The sequence below is a fragment of the Telmatherina bonti genome (genome assembly GCF_933228915.1).
Source record: "Telmatherina bonti genome assembly, chromosome: 23".
Taxonomy (NCBI): Eukaryota; Metazoa; Chordata; class Actinopteri; order Atheriniformes; family Telmatherinidae; genus Telmatherina; species Telmatherina bonti.
The window spans coordinates 18,988,802-19,010,091 of NC_136632.1; the positions used below are offsets into that span (position 1 = coordinate 18,988,802).

The following is a 21,290-nucleotide window of genomic DNA, read 5'->3' on the forward strand; positions in this document are numbered from 1 at the left end:
GAGCCGTAAATCCCATTGCGTTTAGTCTAACCCAGCCAGCAGATGGCGCTCTTTGACAACCTTAAGTGGTTCAAAGCAGCGAAATAAACGTGATGGCAGACATTTTAGATATTCAGAGCCTCTCAAAACTTTAATTGTCAAAAAGTATTGACTTCACCAAGTTACACAAGTGATCTGCAACATGTTATGTATTTCAGCATCATCTTTGTTCTGCGACATCTGTTTTAGAGACACTAAGCTGACACACTCCAGACCTAACTTATTCTGGCACTTCACAAAAGTTGGTTCTTAAATTCATAATGAAGAAAGCATAATCATAAATTTATCGTTTTAAAGTTGTTACATTTAAATCATTTTCACACAGAAAAATATTCAGGAATATTGTATGTACGATTCTACGCAGACAACAGTTTACTTTTATTTACTCACATTTTTAGATGAGTATGCACAAGTGTTTATTTCTACCTTAAAAAGTAAAAGTCCTGCCATGTTTTTGGATATACCTGTGCATTTAGAACAGGAGTTTTCTTCAACAGGGTCATCCTCCTTGCTGTGGAGCTGAGCTGATTAAAATTAGCTGGTTTAGCGACTGATTGAACAGCTGCCAGACAGGAATTCTTCTTTATGGCGCCTGGATCACACACCTCTGTCTATTATATTCAATTAAGAAATATTTACAGGAAAACTAGCCGATTTTCATGGAGAAACATCTCTAACTTTTAAGGATCAAGCTTTTTATTCTCACGGCTATCTCAGAAACACCTTTTCATCATGAAAGGAACTGACATTTTGGTCATTACTCAACATCAGAAGACAACAACTCTAACATGTTGCAAACATACAGAAAACTCAAAGACAAGTAAAAGTTGTTTTGTTTATGATTGAAACAGACATTGGCATGCAGACACACCTGTGAGGGAGTGATTTTATTGCCACATATCACTCTAGATACCTTTTTTTTTTTTTACATGTGCAATAATGCTTGGAAATAAGTAATGACAACATATAGAAATACTCTGAAAGCAGAAACAGCCAGAGCTCCTCTCACTCAGACTTGATCATCATTCTGGAGGCCTTGGCTGAGTATGGTGCAGGAGGTTTCCAGGTACGCCAGTGAAGGCCTGAAGCCCAACCGATGTGGTTGCCATAAGGATGCCAGTCGCCATTTAGACTAGCAGAGCCACACCGGCTGTACCACCAGCCGCCACCGTCTGAGAAGGTACACTGTGATTCAGCAATGTCACCAAAGATACATGGAGAGCAGCCGTCATTGTCACGGTCGATGGTGCTGAAGCCAAAGCCGTTTTGGTCAATTCCTGGATAGGCACCACGGATGGCATCACCTTTAGAAGAAATTGATTGCATTTATAGGAAAGCAGAGGATTTCAGAGGGTTTCTTATAAAACACACCACAGGCTGAAATTATTGTTGTTCCACGGCACACAAAGTTAATTTCACTTTTCAGCTGACAGTAAATGACATAAGGAAATGTTATTTGAAAAAAAAAAAAAAATCTTATATGCACCCCTGCCTGTCTGATATATTATGGAAAAATAAAAACCTTTCACCTTCTTCCATCTTTATAATAATCATGTCAACCTTTCAAACTTCATTTGATGCAAAGTAAAGAGAATGTTAAAATACAATGTCAGTATACTGTTTACCTGTGTCCCCACTGTATTTCCCAACATGCAGTTTGAAAGCACTTTTCTCATTTCCCAGTCTGAAGTTCCTGTATTCAGCAAAAGCAGAGCCATTTTCATGGTCCCACAGGTCCACCCTTAAGGTCCACTTCTTGGATTTATTTTTGGTTATGCCAAACACCTTCTTCAGACCAAGCCAGTGGTCCTCTGAAGAAATAAGTAAAGAATAGACTAAATAAGCTGCAGCAGTGTTATCTTTAATTACCATTTGCATTAAGTAACAGGATTTGCAACTCTTGATTAAATAATTAACCGCTCTGTGCAGTAAAAGCAGATTGGGTTTTCCTACTTCATATTCAACAGGTTCGGGATTGTACTCTTATACTTAACAATTTTACGTACGTGTCAGGTTTCCAAAACCATTTTTATATGCTGCCCATTTTCTTCTGAAGGACACCGCTCCTCCAGTGCGTCTCTGAAACACTGTCCAGCCTCCATCTGGACGCATCTCACAGTACACCTGAGCAGGAAATCCAGACAGACAGCATTTGTCTAATATTACAATTTTCTTTAAAGGTAAAAGGAAATGCAAAGAAAGTATTTTAAGCATCTACAGTTACCAACTTTACCATAAATAAAAATGTAAACAAATTTATTGTATCTTTAGATATCTTTTAATTTGTGTAGATAATCATAATAAATCTGTGCCAATTCCTGCTGAAATATCAGTTTTTTTCTCCTAAGAAAATATTCTGTTTTGACAATAATGTGTGTCACTTCAAAATTTCAGTATATTCTGCACCACTAGTGTCTTAATACATATGCAATGGCCCAAGCACCTTCATGCCATCAGAGAATATTTTTTAAAAATGTTTGCCGATACGAGCCTGGATTGTCTTGGTCATTATTAACATGTAGGACCAAAAGCCAGTTTGCTGAAACTTAGACTTGTTTCAGCTGACACATTTCCACTCTCTTATCTTTCTGCGATTACACAGAACAACAATGTGTTTTTTTAATCATTTGCATATAAGAGCTTTTATAGTCTTCATTATATTTAGTGTGTAGAACCCAAAGTCCATTTCTCCTGTTTTAGAAATTAGTGTCCAGAGAATCTGGCACCATTTTGTACAGAGCTGCTCATGGTTTCCTCCTTTTTTCACAGCTGTTTCAGATTACAGTTCTAGAAACAGCGACTAACTGTGAATTTAATGTGCTTTTTGTGCAGTCTTGCTGCAGTGCTCTAAAATAACAGTAACACAGTAACAGCAACAGTTCTCATCAATTGTGCTTTTTAAGATATATATTTATATATATATATCTATATATATATCTATATATATATATATAGATATATATATATATCTATATATATACAGATAGGTAGATATAGATATATCTATATATAGATAGATAGATAGATAGATATAGATATATCTATCTATCTATCTATCTGTGTGTATATATATATATATATATATATATATATATATATATATATATGTATATATATATATACATATATATATATATGTATATATATATATATATATGTATACATATATATATATATATATATATATATATATATATATATATATATATATATATATATATATATATATATATATATTGAACTGATTATCAGTTCTCTAATGTAGATGAAGACAAGTGGGGAGTCACAACTAACACTCACATGGAAAGACTGATGGATCTAGTAGATACTTCTTTTACAGCTAATCCTGGCACCATCACCGGTCACTAACCAATCTGCTGGGTGTAGAATCTCCCACAATGGTGATTCTTTTATATTGTAAAAGCCTTTTTTTCTTTTTTTAAAGATTTTCCTTTCCTATGTCTTTTTTTTTTTTTTCAAATGTGCTGCAGTATTGAACTATTTAAATTTTGTAAACACAATGAAGAAAGTCAGTGAAGACAATGAAAGTGATTCTCTTCTGTAATTGTGTTTGGTAAAATAAAATTTCCAGCAAATTGACACCAATAAAGTTTAAGGTTTTCTTGCAGTCAAACAGATTATTCATTCATTATCCTAACCGCTTAATGCAACAAAGGGTCGCAGGGAAGCTGGAGCCTATCCCAGCAGTCTTTGGATGAAAGGCAGGGTCTTTAGATGGTGGGAGGAAGCCGGAGTACCCGGAGAGAACCCACGCATACACGGGGAGAACATGCAAACTCCACACAGAAAGACCACTGCTCAAACCTTGTCCCAGTCAAGGATCAAACCATCGACCTTCTTGCTGTGAGGCCACAGTGCTAACCACTATTCCACTGTGCAGCCCCCAAACAAATTGTTGGGTTTTTTTTGGAAAAGGGGTTTGTGCTAATTTGAATAGGTGAACAGTGATGTGAATGTCTCCAAAACATATTTTAGTTTTCTATTAATAGTACGTTTTCTCACTCTATACCAAACTTTTAGCTGCCTTTTCTCTTGTAAGACTATTTTCTTTGGACACACAGTCGGATTAAAGTTTCCTGTCTAACCAGAATCGCACCTATTAACAGAGGATAATTACAGCTCTTTTTTGTTTGCTCTTAACATTCAAAGCCAAACAGAATAGAATAGAATAGAATAGAATAGAAAATAACTTAATAAAAACAACATACAGGCCAACAAACTTTGGAAAATTAAGAATGGTTTACTTGTAAAACATAGAAAGTTTACTTGAAATTCATTTTTGTGGCAGGAAAAAAAGAAATTCATGTGAGTTCATAAAACTTTTTTTTTTTTTTTAACTTTTTTTGTTGTTTTTGTTTGAATGCCACTTTTAAAATAAGGTAACACAACGTGCTTTATAATAAAAAGATACTGAAAAGACAAAAAAAATAAATATTTTCACCATCAAATCCTCAGATCAGAAACTCACAAATCAGACATGTACACAACATAAAACATGTGCATAAATGTGATCGCACACCAACTTGTGTACATAAAATTATGTCTCTCGAAGCACTTTACCTTGAAGCGGGTGTTCAATCCAGCAGGCTGGATCACATAAACCCCACTGGATGCTTGTGGTGAGTGAATCTTGATCTGTGTACAGTCTGTTCCTGACACTGACATGTCAGGAGACAAGGATGAAGGTCAGTATCAAATATATTTTCCTTAAACTTTTCATATATAAACAATAATAGGATGCTTCTTACCTTGAAGAGAGACTGCTCTCTAAGGAGTCCAACAAAAAAAAATTCTGACGTTAGACTCAATGCAAATGAAGTATAAAATAGCAGACATGGACTTTTCTGTATGATTTTAAAAAATCAATTTACCTTTGCTTCTGAGAAGCTCAAGAGAAATGCCAATATCAGCCCACAACAGCCAAACAGATTCATATTGACCTGAATTAAGATGTAATCTTTTGTTAAATGTTTTTAAAGAGAAAAATGCAATGACAAACTTTAGAGATTATTTAGCAAACAATTTAGCCTGAGCCATAGATCCTACAAGGACTTAATTAAATGACAATTTAGACGTTTTCAAGTTCCACAAGCGTAAAGGGTAAAAATACAGCCACTAAAAGATAGTTGTTTTCTCCAAACACGTACCTGCGTGTTGGACGAACCCTGAATCCCAGCTCAAACTCCACAACCAAAGCAACACCTTTTAAACACTAACCTAAGCACACACCTCTTTTCTGCTTCAGATGAATGCCGTCATTTCCTGTTAGGTCATACTTCTTAGTCAGAAAAAGTCTTTACAACAGATTAAGACTTCCACAATGACTTTTACTATTCCACATAAACATGTCTTTTTTTGAGGTTTGAAACCCAAATTTCACATCTGTGATGTGTTAATATTCCTTCCCACAGGCAACCACTTGCACATTTCTCGGATATTGCATATATGACAGAGACACCTCTCTGAGTAAACAACATTCCAAGGTTAACCCAAACAAGAAAGCCATGCAGTGTTTAAACCCTGACAGAGTTCACTGTGAAGCAACAACACTGTTGAAGCCAACAGTTACTCATGTCTGGGAGACAGATATCAGCAAACCAACAAAGTAACAACTTGTTTCCCCTTTTTGGCTTATTATTTTTCTAATTGGAATGGTTAATTAAAAAAAAAAAAAAAAAAAGGAAAATAAGAAAAAGCAAACAGTACTGAAACCCAAAAAGCCCAAACTTTTTTTTATTCTGTTTCTGGTGTGTTCTGGTACTAATCACAAAATAAGCAGTCTTGTTAATGTCAGGCTCAGTAGCATGATCATTCCACATCGCTACTCAATTTTGGTTTTTGCTCTTTGTTTTTGCTGGTTTCTTCGCCATGGTAACAAATTCATGCGTCTGTTCATTCATCAGCTGGAGTCTAATTTAATGACAGTGGTGTTTCATCCCATAATTGTCAGAGCTGACAAAGAGTATGATAACAACACGCAACAAAGCCAAACTCTTTACTGGGGCTTTAAAGACTTACTTTTAAAAATTTTATGTGATGTGACCCCGTACTGACAGCTAATTTACCATCCATCTTGCAATTGACCTGCACTGTAAGCTGCCTTCAGTCAGGAAAAGTCTTATCTTGACTGTTGTCTTACATCTTGTTCTGTCCTCTTTCTTTCTTTCTTTCTTTCTTTCTTTACCCGTCTTTCTCAGAAAAAGCCTTTTTGTGTTTCATTTTGCTAAATCAGCCAAGGTGCATGTTTAAAATGGCCAGGATGTTCATATCCACTTGCTGGCATGTGACAAGGTGCATAAAGCACAACTTGGTTGCAATGTCATGCAGCATCCTGAGAGAAAAAAGTTGCAAAGTTTTTCAGCCTCATGCTGCTGGACAGCAACGGTTCCAGAAACACATATGATACATGACACTGTGCCATCAATGGAGTCCAGACGTTTTCTGTTCAGAAAGTTAAGCAGTGCATTTTAAAGGCCATGTTCACACCAACACTGTGGTCCGAATACACACACACACACACACAAACACACACACACACATACATATATATATATATATATATATATATATATATATATATATATATATATATATATATATATATATATATATATATATATATATATATATATATATATATATATATAAAGGAACCGGCCCAACATCGAGTATCACAGGAATTTGACCCAAGTTGACCTCATTCTTATGCATGACATGCAAAATGTCCACCATGTGTCTTTTCAGCTGGAACAATAATGGCCATTTTAGGTTCATTACTGTAAGGTGTAATTTATATTATTTGTGTATAAGTAGCTTCTGTTCCTAATGTGAGCTTATACATGAATATAGCCAAAGTTTATGTAGGTTTTAGTCACCTTTAAGTTAAACAAATACAGGAAGCAACCAAAACATAAGCTTATGTGGGACAGTAGGCGGTTCTGGTTGGGTAAAATTGCTTCAAGTTGGAAGGTAAAATTTCTGATAGAAAATGATCAATCATGACCTCAAGGACTTGATAAAGCTCCACTTTTTCTAAAAGTGGTGGAAACAGAAGTTTTCTTCCTTGTTGCCTGTCACGTATTCTGCTTCAGTAATACATTATGCAGCACCACCTGAGGTGAGGAAGGAAAAAGATTATTTAAAAGGTCTGGTTAGTTTTAGTTTATGCAGTATGAAAGCAAACTGGGGCTGGAAGAATGATGCACACCCCCAACTGAACCGGTCGTACCAAGTCTGATGAATTATCATGGTGTTGATGCAAAAATGTTAAGATTGTTTCTTTACATTAATTTATTAATGTAACTAAAAAATTAAAAACAAAGTAAATATTTTTTACACAAAACCCAAATTTTCAACATTTTGGAAGACGTTGAATAATTTGCAGTCCACAACCCTTTTATCAATATCAACTTAAGCATTGACTCTTAATAAGTGTAATAAGATTTTTAAAGGACAATAAAGAAGTTAATAAATATAGTAGTTTATAGTTTATAAATAACTAGCAGTGTTTAAAAGTATGAGGTGATATTATATTATAATATCACTATAATATTATATTAGTTATACAATATTTCCTCATTCATTTTCTTAACCGCTTAGTCCAATTAAGGGTCGCGGGGAATCTGGAGTCTATCCCAGCAGTCTTTGGGTGAAAGGTAGGGTACACCCTGGACAGCTCGCCAGTCCATCGCAGGGCTAGTTATATACTATATTAGTGATATCAATTATACATAAATGCTGCATCTTAGGTTAATTGATCAATCTAAGTTCTCGCTAGGAGTGAGCAACTGTTTGTGTCTTTGTGTTGTGTAGACTGGTAACCTATTCAGGCTTATCCCTACCTCTCACAGAGTAACTGCTGGGACAGGCTCCAGCTCTCAGATACAACCCTGGACTGGAATAAACAGTATAGATGGATGGATGAACTGTATTCTAAACTCCACCTGTCTCCACATTTTTGGTCGCAAGTTAACATTATATATCTCAACAACTTTAAGATAATATACTCATACATGAATAAAATAAATTATTTCTCACAGTTGTAAACCCAAAAGCAGCTGGTATTCTACCAGCTGGAAAGACAGGTGGTGGATATTTTGTTTTGGATAATCAGATAATCTGAGTTATTTTGCAGGTCATACTTTATCATAAGAATAAGATGAGTTTTGGTCCAAGTTCCTGTAATATTCTGATTACGCTAGGGCAGGTTCTTTTTTTACTATTTTTACTCAAAGTTTAACCCCACCCCTGTTTGTATCTTTACCAGTGAAGCTTGTGCACTGTATTTCTGTCCACCACTCTGCAAACAGACATGCTTGCTTCATAACCAATGGATCTTCTTTTCATAAACACTGACAATATTTGCATTTAGTGTTGTAGATATTTTATTTTCAAAATTCTCACCACAGTGTTCAGTTTTAGTCATATACCTGCACACATTGTTGCACAGTGTTATATGTCTGGCTCCAGACCAATCATTCTATAATAAAACCTTGAGAGAGTTTTTCATTAACGCCATGTTTTATTTCATTTCCCCACATTATTTTGTATAAAAGCAAGATTTAACGTCACAACAGTAGTTTTCAGATACAATCAAAATGTATTAGTTAAAAACCACAGCAGCCTTTGTATTGTGCAGGAAAACGAAGACCTAATATACCCGTCAAATACATACTTTATCTCATTTAACATCATTTAAGATCCTTCTAAAATAATAAAAATAAGAGCCATACATCTTAATTATTTGATTTATTTGTCTATTTTAGGAATTTCATTGTAAAAGCTGCTGTAATTGTGGAAGTATCCCCATCCAGGAGGTCCGTGCCCACTTTTTACTTTATTATACTTTTTAGTGGAATAATGACACACAGCGTAGGCTAGTGTATTTTACTAAGAAGCAGAATGATAAAGGATTTGGGCTCTATATCAGCCAAAATAAGTTCATGTGAAATGGTCTGGAGATACTTAGGCTGGACAGTAAAAGGAAAGTAGTTGCCAAAATGGCTCTGCATTTATGTGAAGGCCTTTTCCGTGGAAAATTTTCAGCAATAAGGGATTTAAAGTTGGCATGGAGTAAAGCAGAGGGACTTCTTTGCAGGTTCTTATTTTAGTTTACTTTTAAAAATATTTTGTTAGCCTTTCTGTTGTGCGATTTCATAACAAAATAAAGATATGTCAATTTAAATAGGAATAATTTTTCCATGTTAGCTTCTTTTATCAAAAATCAGCAAGTACTTCTCAATGATTTGAATCAGTGGGTGCTACAGTACAAATAATTACTGAGCAGTCATCCTTTTCCATGCCGAAGCCAGGGTAGAGAGGCTCCGTGAAGTTGTCGTAGAATGTGTGGATGTGTCTGAGGCTCCAAAGGGACACACTAAAGAAGGACAGGGTACCGCCCGGCCAATCCAGATAGACTCCAACCTTGTGAAAGCAAGGTGGAGTTACAGTTATATCCTTACTATGGTTATTGTGCTGAGCCATGTAGTGATCCTCTGAACAGTACAGACTCCAGGACTTCTCAGTGTAGCCAAACCCACAGATATGGGAACTGGCCCTGCGAGAGATTCCCCTCATTGCGACACCGATGTCCACCCAGCACCCACACCACTCCACTTCCCAGTAGTGACGCTGGGTTAGGCCTTGGCTGCAGAGAACCTGGGAGACGCTCTCGAACCTCTCGGGATGGTTGGGGTACTGCTGTCTCTCCCTGACCCACGTCACCTGTTTCCCCCCTTCGTGCAGAAAAAGCGATGTGGCAGCTGTGTTTGCGTTGAATGTCAGTGAACATGCATCTGTGCAAAGCAGAAACGTGATAAATATAATCTTTTAAGATTGCTTCTTTGATTGTTGAGATAATTCCTGAATAAATTGTGACTTTTAGGGACAAATAGTAAAAGGATCACAGTTCCAACACAAGAACTACTTTCTGGTCCACATTATAATAATAACCTTCAAATCTAGATTTTAACTGATAGGATGTTAAAATGCCTACAAAGACCAAAGGCAGAGTTATGTCTTCAGGTATCCCCCAGAAAACTAAGGAAAAATGAGATGCATTATTTCAAATTAGCTCTAAGGATAGAAGGATAAGGATAAAACACACATATACACACACTTTGTTTCTCAATGATGCACTCACTCAATATAAGTTAAATTCTCCCTAAGAGAAAAACTATGTGACATAAATTGTCATGTAGTTTTTCCAGATCATTTGGTAGAAAGAGAAAAGGCAAATACAAATTAAAGTCAAATCAACATTCTACTGTCTTTTGTCTATTTTTAATCCAGATCTGTAGGACATTAATTCACATAATAGAAAAAAAAAAACTCAGGGGGTCATGCTGTGTTTATTCAATAATCTGTTTTTTTCCTCTAAAGAAAAATGTTATGCACATATTACCTTGGCATTGGCATGTTTTCCTATTGCAGCACACCCAACTCCAATAAAGACATTTTGGATTATTGCAAAGGGGGTTCTTGGGACCCAACATTTTATTATTAATGTACAAACAAGTCTCCTGGGCATTCAAAGTCCATACAGTGCCCATTAACCTATGCAAAGCGCCATTTAGGAGGTTTATTGGGAGTTAAATGAGGGTTAAAAAAAAAAAGTTATCTCAAATGGTACATTTTTGCTGTTTCTTAAGGCCCTAACTTTTATGACCAGTCAACTTGTTTATTTTGTGAAGCACAATGCTTCCACATGCCACACAATGTGCTAATTTATAAAAACATAATAAATATAGAAGGGAAAATTCTGACTCTAAATAAGTAATTATAGAAAGATTAATAGTGTCATGAGGGAGAGAATGACTTTCTTTGGCCTGTTAGCAGGCCTATTATACACAAAAAATAAAGATAAACACATGAAATACTCTGAAGAAAAAGAATACTCTATACTCTTTCTCAAAATCTTTTATGAAATTATGAAACATCAATTTTTTTTTTTTGGTAGATTGAAGACTGTAAGAGAACATCTTTACTTACAGTTTTTCAGTGTTGATCTCAAGAAACACTCTGCATTATGCTCCAAACTGTGGAGAGGATATTACACATAAATCCCAAGTAGACATTCTTGCACGAAGAGTTCCATACACTTGTCATTCAATTTTTGTAGTCTTATAAACCTTTTATTTTCCTTTAATCCAAGTCTATGTAACACAGGGCATTTATCATCCTTTTCTTACTGTCACATCTTAGTGTTTATCATGAATGCAGGATTCCCCACTTTGTCAGATTATTGGGAATTACAACAAAATAAATCCTCTTCAGGGAACTTCATCATTCAGTAAAATTTTGAACAACAAAAGAAGCTGCATATCTAAAAGAATATTTATTTAAAACATTACACAGTATTGAAGTACAGTATTTCAGTCATTTTAATGCACACAAGTCTTGAGTTTTTTCTATACTATTCCAATGCGGATATTGGGCAGTGAATGCAGCATGTTTTACCTGAGCTGTTCCAGTTTACAGTCTGGACTGTCTAAATGAGCAGAGATCAGTTTCTCTCCAGATTCTTGCAGGTAGTTGTAGCTCAGATCCAACAGCTTCAAGGAGGAAGGGTTGGAGTTCAGTGCTGAAGCCAAGTAAATGCTGCCCTGCTGAGTGACTCCACAGAATGACAGCCTGCATATTGTCACCAATAAATCAAATCACATATCATTGAGGAACATGTTATTGCATGTTATTTGTGTTTTGTGGAAACACTAATGATCTTTAGTAGTTCTAGGTGTCAATGCCAAACCTTAATCTCCCCAGTTTACAGTTTTGATTTTCCAACCCAGCCGAAAGCAGCTTCACTTCCAAGTCCTGTAGGTCATTCCCACTCAGATCAAGCTCCTTCAGCTGTGAGCTGTCCGAGCTTAAGACTGAGGCAAAATCAGCACAGCATTTCTCGAGATTGCACTCATTTAATCTGCAAGGAAGTGATTGAAACATTTGTTCTCATATATTAAATAAGCTGCAAATGACACATACTAGCTAAACTATAATCAAGCAACTGAAATCACTGTGCAGTAAATGTTGTCTTCACTAAGTCTGAGTTGCTTCACCTTAGTGTCTCCAGTTGGCAGTGCGGACTCTTGAGTCCAGAGCAAAGCTGTTCGAAGCCTGGACCTTGCAGATTATTTCCACTCAGGTCCAGTGTTTTGAGTTTTGCAGATTCAGATTCACAGCCGAGAGCAGAGCCAATAGGAGGACAGGACTTCTGAGTCAGGCCACACCAACTCAGTCTGACAATTAAGCAAATTTATCAAATGAAGCAGCATATTGTATATTAAAAACACACCGATATAACACATTGTAGGGCTCAAGGTTCATTTATGTGATGCATCTGTCATCATTGCTAAAATAATTATCATTACAGAATTGCTTTGGTCACCAGCTGGTTTTGGCTGATCTAGATCAGCAATGTTCATTAGCTTACTGCTAACATTGTGGTTTGGTGTTCAATAGCTATTTTGTAGAAAACTGCTACTTTTTACGGTGACGTGCGGTACTGTCCACCGTCCGTGTATTTTTGTTTTAACATGCAGAAAGTTGTCATTTCATTCACTGCTGTTATATCGATCTATTTTCTGTCCATTTACATCAGGAAAACACTAAATAGCAGACGTGACATTTGCTAACAGCTAAAAGTAAATCATCTTACACATCTAGATATTTTCCTATTACTAGGTCCACTTTATATTTTATAATGATTTACTTATTGTACTAATTGTGCTAATATTTGTGTCTGTCAGGTACGTTGAAATTCTTTTTGTGCTATAAGTTTAATAATTGATAAATTCAGAATTAAAGCAGACTTTTAATAAAGACAGTGTTCCAGGTCAGATTCAGGGATGTTTTCTTCATTATGATTTACATTTAGTCATATTTAAGTCTCCATTAATCAGCAAATCCAAAATGAAAACTGGTAGCCTAATTTGGAAAAAAAATAAATAAATAAAAAGAAAGAAAGAAATGCAAATGATTTTTTTTATTTTTTTATTAACAGGTTTGAAGCAAATAAACCATTCAGTGAATTTTACTGGCCGAGGCTTCATTGCCTGTGGTTATAATTCAGTGGAAGTTGTTAGCTTCTAGGAAAAAATACTGAGGACATCCACAAGAGTATCATTGTTTTATTTCTGAGAATATGTGAGCTAATATATATTTTATAATTTCTCATGGTTTATTATTTGCTGGGCCAGGTGATGGACAGGTGATGAGTCATTTTTGTCAAGTCAAATGTAATTTGCAAAAATGCTCTCTCTAATGGTATTTTTAGATATTTACCACTCCCATTCATTCTTTCTTATTCGCTGCTTATATAAACCAAAACCTGAATCACAAACCAGCTAAGGTATTCCTCTGAATAATCAGAACAGTTTTACAAAAGTTAAATTTACTTGAGTGATTCAAGTTTACAGAATGGACTCTTCAGTCCAGGTCCAAGCAGAGATACACCAGAATCCTTCAAGTTGTTGTTACTCAGGTCAAGAATTTTCAGTTTACTTGAGCCCGACTTTAAGACTGAAGCCAAATCTGCACAACTGCTTTCGCCCAGTTTGCATTGATCCAACCTGTAAAAAAAAAAAAAAAAAAAAAAAGCATTTGCTATAATCATATTATTTTGTAAAACATCAAACGTAACTAAGAGTGATGACATTTGGCCTGTCAGAAAGAACCATGTCAAACCTCAGTGTTTCCAGTTTGCAGCAGTGGCTACTCAGTCCCACACTCAGAGCCTTTAGTCCAGCTTCCTGGAAGTCATTAGCACTCAGGTGCAAGTCTGTTAGTCGTGTTGAATCTGTGCTGACTGCAACAGCCAGGGCCTCACCACAGCCTCCATTTAGGTTACATTTATGTAATCTGAAAAAAGAAACGGAGAACTCTGTTTCCCTTCCCAACAGCTTGCAGTTCTTGGCAGTCTACGTAGAAAGTGAACTGCACAAATAGCAATAAACCCAAAGGAGTCATAAAACTTTAAAGAGAAATATCTTTTTTTAAGTTAAAAAAATAAAAAAAGATTATAAGATTAAAAAGAAACTTCAGACCAGACCTTAGACTTTTCAGTTTGCAGTGTGGATTCATTAAACCAGCAGCAAGAAGCTTCACCCCTGAATCTTTCAGGTTGTTTTCCCCCAGGTCTAAAGCTGTTAGACGAGAGGACGGCGAGCTCAGTGTGGAGGCTAGCCATTCACAGCAGTTTTTAGTGAGGTTGCAGCAATTTAGCCTAAAACAAGATTAAATAAGTAACAGATTTCTATTATTTTATCATATACACATAGAAATGTAATATCTTTGTGAGGAAGTGATGCAAGGCCGCCATCATGTGGGTACACTTACAGAGCACATGAGGAGGAAGTGATGACATTCAGCAGCTTTATGACTCCCTCTTCTGATCTGATGTACTTCTTGAGGTCAAACTCTTTCTCAACTGCTTCTGATGTCATCAGCTCAAAAGTTAGAGCAGACCATTGGACTGGAGACAGCGTTTTGGCTGTGAGTCTTTTAGAGCTCACAAGGCTCTGAATCTCTTGCACAAGAGATTCCTCTCTGAGCTCACTGAGACAGTGAAACAAGTTTAGCTTGGATTCAGGTTCTTCATTGATCTTCTCCTTGATAAATTGGATGGTTTTTACCACATCCTCCTCTCCTTCTGCATCTTTGTTCAGTACTCTGCAAAGGAGCTCTTGGTTGGACTTCAGTGACAGCCCTAGAAGGAAGCGAAGGAAGAGATCCCATTTGCCATCTGGGCTGTCCATGGCTTTCTCAATGGCGGTCTTGTGGAAGTTGAATGTGGACTTTGGGGCCAATTTTGTGGACATCCTTCTCATCTTACCCAGAAAAACATTGTCCTTGTTGACCATGTACGAGTGGTGGGCATACAGAGCTGCCAGAAACTCCTGAACAGTCAAATGTACAAAGCTAAAGACTTTTCGTCTCCCCTTTCCTTCCATTATGAAGACCTCTGTGCAAACTCCTGAGTAGATGGTTGCCTCATCTTCATCCATGCCACACTCTTTCAAGTCAGCCTCGTAGAAAATCTGTTTGCCTTTTTCCTGCTGGCAAAAGGCTAGCTCTGCAAGCTTCAAAACAAAATTGTTGCTTTTCAATGGGTAGTGTCCCTCAACCATTTTGTCAGTCTGACAAAGAAGGAGATGAACATACATCTCAGTCAGGGTGTTGGGCATGTTTCCTGCAGCCTTGTCTCGTAGCATTTTCTTCATCACAGTGGCAGTGATTGAACAGAAAACTGGTATTTGACACATGATGTAAAGGCTTCTTGATGACTTCACATGGTTGATAATCCTGGTAGAGAGGTTATTATTGCTAAACCGCTTCTTAAAGTATTCCTCCCACTGGCCATTGGCAAAGCCCTTCACTTCAGTCCACTGGTCAATGTATTTTCTTGTGATCTTCCTGACTGCAGGCGGCCTGGAGGTGATCCAGATAAGCGCGTTGCCGAGCAGATTTCCTGTGATGAGGTTTGTAATCAACACATCAAGCGATGCTGGCTCCGTCTGGTCTCTCAAGACTTTGTTGTGTTTAAAGTCCAAGGGGAGTAGAGTTTCGTCAAGGCCATCAAAAATGAAGAGGATTTTGTGTTCTGCTCCCAGTTTCTCAAGACTTTTTATCTCAGGGAAGAACTGATGTAGCAGCTGCATCAGAGTGTAGTCTTTTTCGTCTTTGATGGGATTCAGTTCTCTGAAAGGAAGCGGAAAGAGGAAAGTGACGTCCTGGTTTTCCTCTCCTTCTGCCCAACTTAGAGTAAACTTCTGTACACACACAGTTTTTCCCATTCCAGGTACACCCTGTGTAAGCACCGTTCTGATTCGCTTCTCTTTATTGGGCTTAGGTTTGAAGATATCACTGGCATTAATGGGAGGTTCTTCAGTTCCCACATGCTTGGTCCTCTGTTGTACAACCTCATGTTCTTCACTGAAACCTCCCCAGGCTCCCTCAATCACATGCAGCTCAGTGTAGATTTTTTTCAGGTATATAGTGTCCCCTTCATCAGCATTCCCCTCATAAATGTTTTGGTACTTCTCTTTCAGTGTGGCTTGAAGGCGCTCTCTGATTTTATGCAGGTCAGTTTCTGTGAGAAACAAAGAAAAACGTTTGCACTTAAATATGTCCGCTCATGGATCAGCTTGAACTTGCTAGCATGACTATGTATGTGGGTTTCTTTTATTGTTTTACCTTTGCCTGCTTGATTGCTTGTAACTGATAAAGAAATAAAGACATAACACAGCTGTTACTTGAGCAACATGTTATGGCTTACAAATAGTCTAAACAGTCAAGCTTTGTCCTTTTGGGTTTCTTTTACCTGCTTTACACTTTTCCTCTAATTCATTAGCCAACTGATTAAAGTCCATCTGCCGTAGTATTCCCAAAGAAACATTAACAGCACCTTCATAGCCATAAGTCTGCACCATCAAATCCACGGTTCCCTCTTTGTCCAGACCATGAGCCCGAGACTTTGGAATACGCTTGAATCCTTCAACTTCATTACTGTAAAGAAAAAACTGAAAAGTCCTGAGGTCTTTACCAATTAGCTCTTCTAAAGTATAAAAGAGCTGCTTTTTAACGAAAGCCACATCCATTTTCTGAGAGTTTCATGTGATCAAGGTCTTCGTTCTTCTTCTGTGTCCATCATCGGACTGTTACAAGGTTCCTTATGAAGAGATACTTTCAGTTTTGAGTTGACATCCTCTGCAGTGACCGTCATTATCTTGCCCACTCATCACACAGAAACCATGGCTGCTACGTACGTGCATTGCACAACCCTGTAGTTTACAGTAAATACTATCGCGCTGCTGCTATCAGCATTATATGTGAGTCCGTTTGTTTGCATTGACGAACAAGTTCAACTAGTTCACCAAATATGGAGTTAGGTGTGTGTGAAAGCCATAATGGTCAAGTTAAACATTGATCTATGGAATGAAGCTCTTCTTTTTATTCTGTTTTGATCAGATAAGAATGGAGAAATGAAAAAACAGCTTGATGTTATACGACTGAAAAGTTCCATCGTTTGTTTTCTGCTTTTGAAAAGATTAGTTGTCATTTAAAGGTGCAGCCTGCTTAATCTTGATCAAAATGCTAGGGGTACATAGCACCTATTACACCTAACAAGCTTTTCTGGTAATCATTGACACAGTTCCCACATGTCATATTTCAAAGCTTTAGAGTGTCAAAGGTTATTAGAAATGATGTGTATAACTATGTGTGTACTTACTGAAACCCTCTTGGAAATTACATCATTTATAAAAAGTATTTCCCGGTAGGATGATGTTCTGTTATAAACATTATTATTTTATTTACAGGCAATAAAACTTGTAGATCTGCTGCCCAACCAACACTGAGCTGGTCAGATCAGTTTTGTAAACACCACTTGGACGTATTTGTGTTACTAATACGTCCAAAATAAAGTCAGTAAAGGGATTTATTTAATGACCACCAGTCCATGAAACACACTGAGCAGCACAGTAGCTCTGTTTTTAATCTGCATGGGGGCTAACCCAATCAGATTTTAAAACCACTTTTGACCCTGTGCAGGAGAAGTATCTACTGAAAAGAAGACTGAAAGAAAACTGAGAGGAAGTGCAGAGAATGCATGATTAGACAATGAAAGTATGTAAATTCATCTATTACTGAGCCTGACATAACATCTACAAAAATGGCTTACCTACTGTGAGAGATGTTATCTGATCTGTCATTTCTCACGTATGTTTTGTTTTTTCTCTCTCAAACACAATAGAATGAATGCTCCTCTAAAATCCATTATTCTGCTGGAGTGTAGACTGTTCTTTTATTCATAAATGACATTTTTAGAAGTGTTTTATTTACTGAAACTGATTACAGCTAAACCATTGCAATGCTTTTGTGATTATTTGATATACGCATTCAAAGGGAAAAAAAATATGGATGGTGTGTATGATTGTATCTGGGCAGGTCTGGGTCAAAATGCCTTCTTCCACCCTGGTTACATTAGAAACAAAAATGCATCATTAGAGGCAAGTAAGTGGCTTTGTGACTCTGAATCATATTTATTTGTCATTGTCCTGCAATATACTGGAATTTACAATTAAACCACAATGTTAGGCCAGTGTCACACTATCCATATTGGTTTAATAATTATTGTACTTCAGTACAATCTGAACATTTACATACATACATTACATACATACAAATACATTCATGAGTTGCATTCAACTTTAAAAGACACATGAGAAAGTAAAGAAAACTCATTAAATAAACATAATATCAGCAGATGCACTCTTTTAAGAACACAATAAGAATACAACTAGTGTTCACTACCATCATCACGCGCACACACCAAGATAGAAGATGGATGTTTTTAGACATAGAAAGGTAACCTGACACTGCCTCAACACAGATGTGATGGTATTCTGGTTTTCTTCTCAATACAAAACATTTCTTAATCTATATTTAGAATGGTGAAGGATTAGGGGGTCACAAATCCTTCACTGCCTTGAGTGGAGAAACCAGAAACAGAAAGTTGACACAAGTGTTATTAGAAAAACTGAAAAGGTTTCTTTTCTTTTCTTTTTTTCAAAATATTAAACAACTGAGGGACTTGGACCAAAACAGAATCCTCCATGCACATCAAACAACACAGGTTTAGTTTGCTTTAACAACTGGTTTATGTGGTCCAGCAGGGGAAACAGACTTTTTCTCCTTCAGTTGAATGTGAGTCTGTATGTGGATCACTTAGTTCCAGCGCTGGAGGCTTTGCATCACGTCTACAAGATCTTTCTGTTTGTTCTCCATCTCACAACATGAATTCGGTTCACACAACAGCTCAGGGTCAGCAAATGGTTTCTCCGGTAGGTATGCCCTGGACAGTCATAGTTCTGATTTGCTTTTCTTTGTTGGGATTGGCTTTAAATGTGTCACCAGCTTCCTCAGGTGTTTTTTCTGTCGCCTCATGCTTTCCCTTCTGTTGAATGACCTCATGTTCCTTGATAAAGCTTTTCCAGGCTCCTTCAGTCACATGCAGCTTTGTGTAGATGTGCTTAAAGTAGATAATGTCATTTCCTTTTGCATTCCCTTTATAAATAATTTGGTACTCTTCCTTTGACATGGAGTTCAGGCCTTCTTGGGTTGCATTGTTTTCAGATTCTGCAACAACAAAAATAAATAAATGAATCAGTCAAAGAATAAATATATACTTTAGTGTTTATTTTAGTAATTATCCTAATTCTACCAGAAGAGGAAGTTGAAGTGAACCATTGTCACTGAATAACATTTGGCAGGCTTCAGCTTACAAGCAAAGGTTTGGACCAACACTTTAAAACCAGAAGGAAGACATGACAGTAAAGGTCCATGACACATCAACCCACAATGAAAAAAAATATTTTTTAAAATACATGTAGTCACATTAAATACAGATTCTTTTAAAGTCTGTTTTGTCCATGTTGTAATGATTTTCTGGGTTTAAACCTTTGTAAACTAAAAAAGCTTTCCATACCCTCACAGAGTCACCAGTTTGGCAATGTCAACCTCAGACTGTGTTTTTCCCAGTGCAGACAGACAGACAGACATCCAGTCCTCCAAAACCCAATAACACACAGTCCTTGGAGCTGAAGCAACATTTTGTAAAATGCTGACTAGCTGAAAGTTAGGTAGAGATAGGAGGAAGCGAAACAACTCATTTTACCACAAGAACAAAGCACCAAAAAGGATAAATATCTGAAAAGATGCACAAATTGCCGTTTCATCAGGAAATCAACATATAACTTAGTTTTGTTACAGCTCAAAGCAGGTCTTTGTGTCTAGTTCGCCACCAAAACAAACAAAAAAAAAAAAACACCAACAAAAGCACAACAGAGGGATGTGGATCTGCAGGAGATGATAGTAACAGAAAGCAGAGGTATGTTCCCATTTTAAGTTTGTCAGATCTCATTCATAGGAATTGCTCAGTTCAAATCCATCTAGTGGCAAAACTGATGGCCACTAGACATGGCTAAAAACGTCTTTATCAACCATGGAAAAACTTCTGTTGATTAAAATCAAAATTAAATATTTTTCTTCTGAGAACAAAAAAAAAGCTATATGGTTTTAAACTCATGAACTGAGGAAATATGATTGTAGATTTCCAAATTGTGGAAATTAGACTTTTAAAAAAAAAAAAAAAAAAATTAGATGCCCAGGAGTTTTCATTCTTGTTATTTGTAGTTCTTTATTTCCATTCAGGTTTCATTAACTGAGGATCAAAGTTAATTTGGTCCTACTTAGTAAATGTCTGCGTGTGCTTGTGTGTGTGTGTGTGTGTGTGTGTGTGTGTGTGTGTCTGTGTGTGTTTGTATGCGTTGGTGGTTTGTTTATCATCTTACCTTTTCCTTCTTGACTGCTTGTAACTGATGAAGAAACAAGGACAAAAACAGTTAAGTGACCCGTCTCTAACAAACAATCGAGAGTCAAGTTTTTTCCTTTTACAACTTCCTTTACCTTCTTTACACTTTTCCTCTAACTCGTCAGCAAACAAGTTGAAGCTCATCTTCCTTAGTATTCCCACTGTAACACTAACAGCTCCTTTGTAGCCATAAGTCTGCACCGTCAGATCCACAGTCCGCTCCCTGTCCAGACCATAAGCCCAAGACTTTGGAATACGCTCAAATCCTTCCACTTCATTACTGTACAGATAAAATTGAAAAGTCCTTAGATCCTCATCAACCAACTCTGCCAAAGTGGACAAGAGCTGTTGCTTAATAAAAGCCATGGCGGTTTTCCAAACTGGTCATACAGGTCTTTGTTGGTCTTCTGTGTCCATTCTCTGACTGTTGCACTCATATGCAGCAACACTTTCAGTATTGAGCTGATATAGACTGGTGTATCTTGCAAAGATAACACCAGTTAGGCTTTTATGGTACCTGAGAAAACACCAAGCCTCCCTGAATTACACAATGTTGTTTGACAGTAAATCCTTCCTTCCTTTCCTCTATCAACTTTCTATTGCCCATTCTGCAACGGTGAAACCCCCAGTAACACTCCTGGATGTCTGGTTTCTGAGTAAAGCATTCCCTGCAGTTGCTGCAGGTGATTAGAAGTTTCAGCTTTTCTCAAACTTGTTTTCATTCAGGACACCAAACACGACCACTCATAGTGGGGAAGGATTTGTTTGGTAGATTTTAGTGGGCGTGTCTTCTCAGAAAAATGAGTTCGATTCCATTTTGAATATAAGAAATGCACACAAATAGATTTATGGGTTTAAGTGA

The 21,290-nt window shown here is 36.9% G+C and overlaps 2 protein-coding genes across 2 annotated transcripts; both read right to left on the reverse strand.

Moving 5' to 3' along the window:
* Positions 1 to 553: 553 nt before the first annotated feature.
* Positions 554 to 4,997, reverse strand: LOC306773685 (angiopoietin-related protein 5-like). The gene is made up of 7 exons (XM_079263570.1): positions 4,932 to 4,997; positions 4,809 to 4,827; positions 4,621 to 4,718; positions 2,046 to 2,163; positions 1,665 to 1,850; positions 1,254 to 1,343; positions 554 to 650 (listed from the first exon to the last, which is right to left on the reverse strand). The coding sequence occupies exons 1-7, from the start codon at positions 4,992 to 4,994 to the stop codon at positions 637 to 639; spliced, it is 588 nt and encodes a 195-aa protein (XP_079119696.1). The 5' UTR covers positions 4,995 to 4,997; the 3' UTR covers positions 554 to 636.
* Positions 4,998 to 9,297: 4,300 nt separating this feature from the next.
* On the reverse strand, positions 9,298 to 20,794 carry LOC306773370 (NACHT, LRR and PYD domains-containing protein 3-like; the record flags this gene model as incomplete). The annotated part of the gene is made up of 14 exons (XM_079263158.1): positions 9,298 to 9,854; positions 11,050 to 11,096; positions 11,518 to 11,691; positions 11,810 to 11,980; positions 12,117 to 12,296; positions 13,455 to 13,628; positions 13,744 to 13,917; positions 14,108 to 14,281; positions 14,395 to 16,147; positions 16,252 to 16,275; positions 16,379 to 16,563; positions 19,143 to 19,194; positions 20,409 to 20,432; positions 20,524 to 20,794. 14 exons carry the CDS (start codon positions 20,792 to 20,794, stop codon positions 9,298 to 9,300), a joined length of 3,960 nt encoding a protein of 1,319 aa, XP_079119284.1.
* Between the last annotated feature and the right edge of the window lie 496 nt (positions 20,795 to 21,290).

Excerpts from the sequence above, each read along its gene's own strand:
- LOC306773685 (XM_079263570.1), bottom strand. The coding sequence starts at position 4,994 with ATGAATCTGTTTGGCTGTTGTGGGCTGATATTGGCATTTCTCTTGAGC. Across the intron at positions 1,851-2,045 it reads TGGTTTTGGAAACCTGACAC|AGGACCACTGGCTTGGTCTG; the intron begins GTACGTAAAATT and ends TTATTTCTTCAG. Across the intron at positions 1,344-1,664 it reads GAAATACAGTGGGGACACAG|GTGATGCCATCCGTGGTGCC; the intron begins GTAAACAGTATA and ends TTTCTTCTAAAG.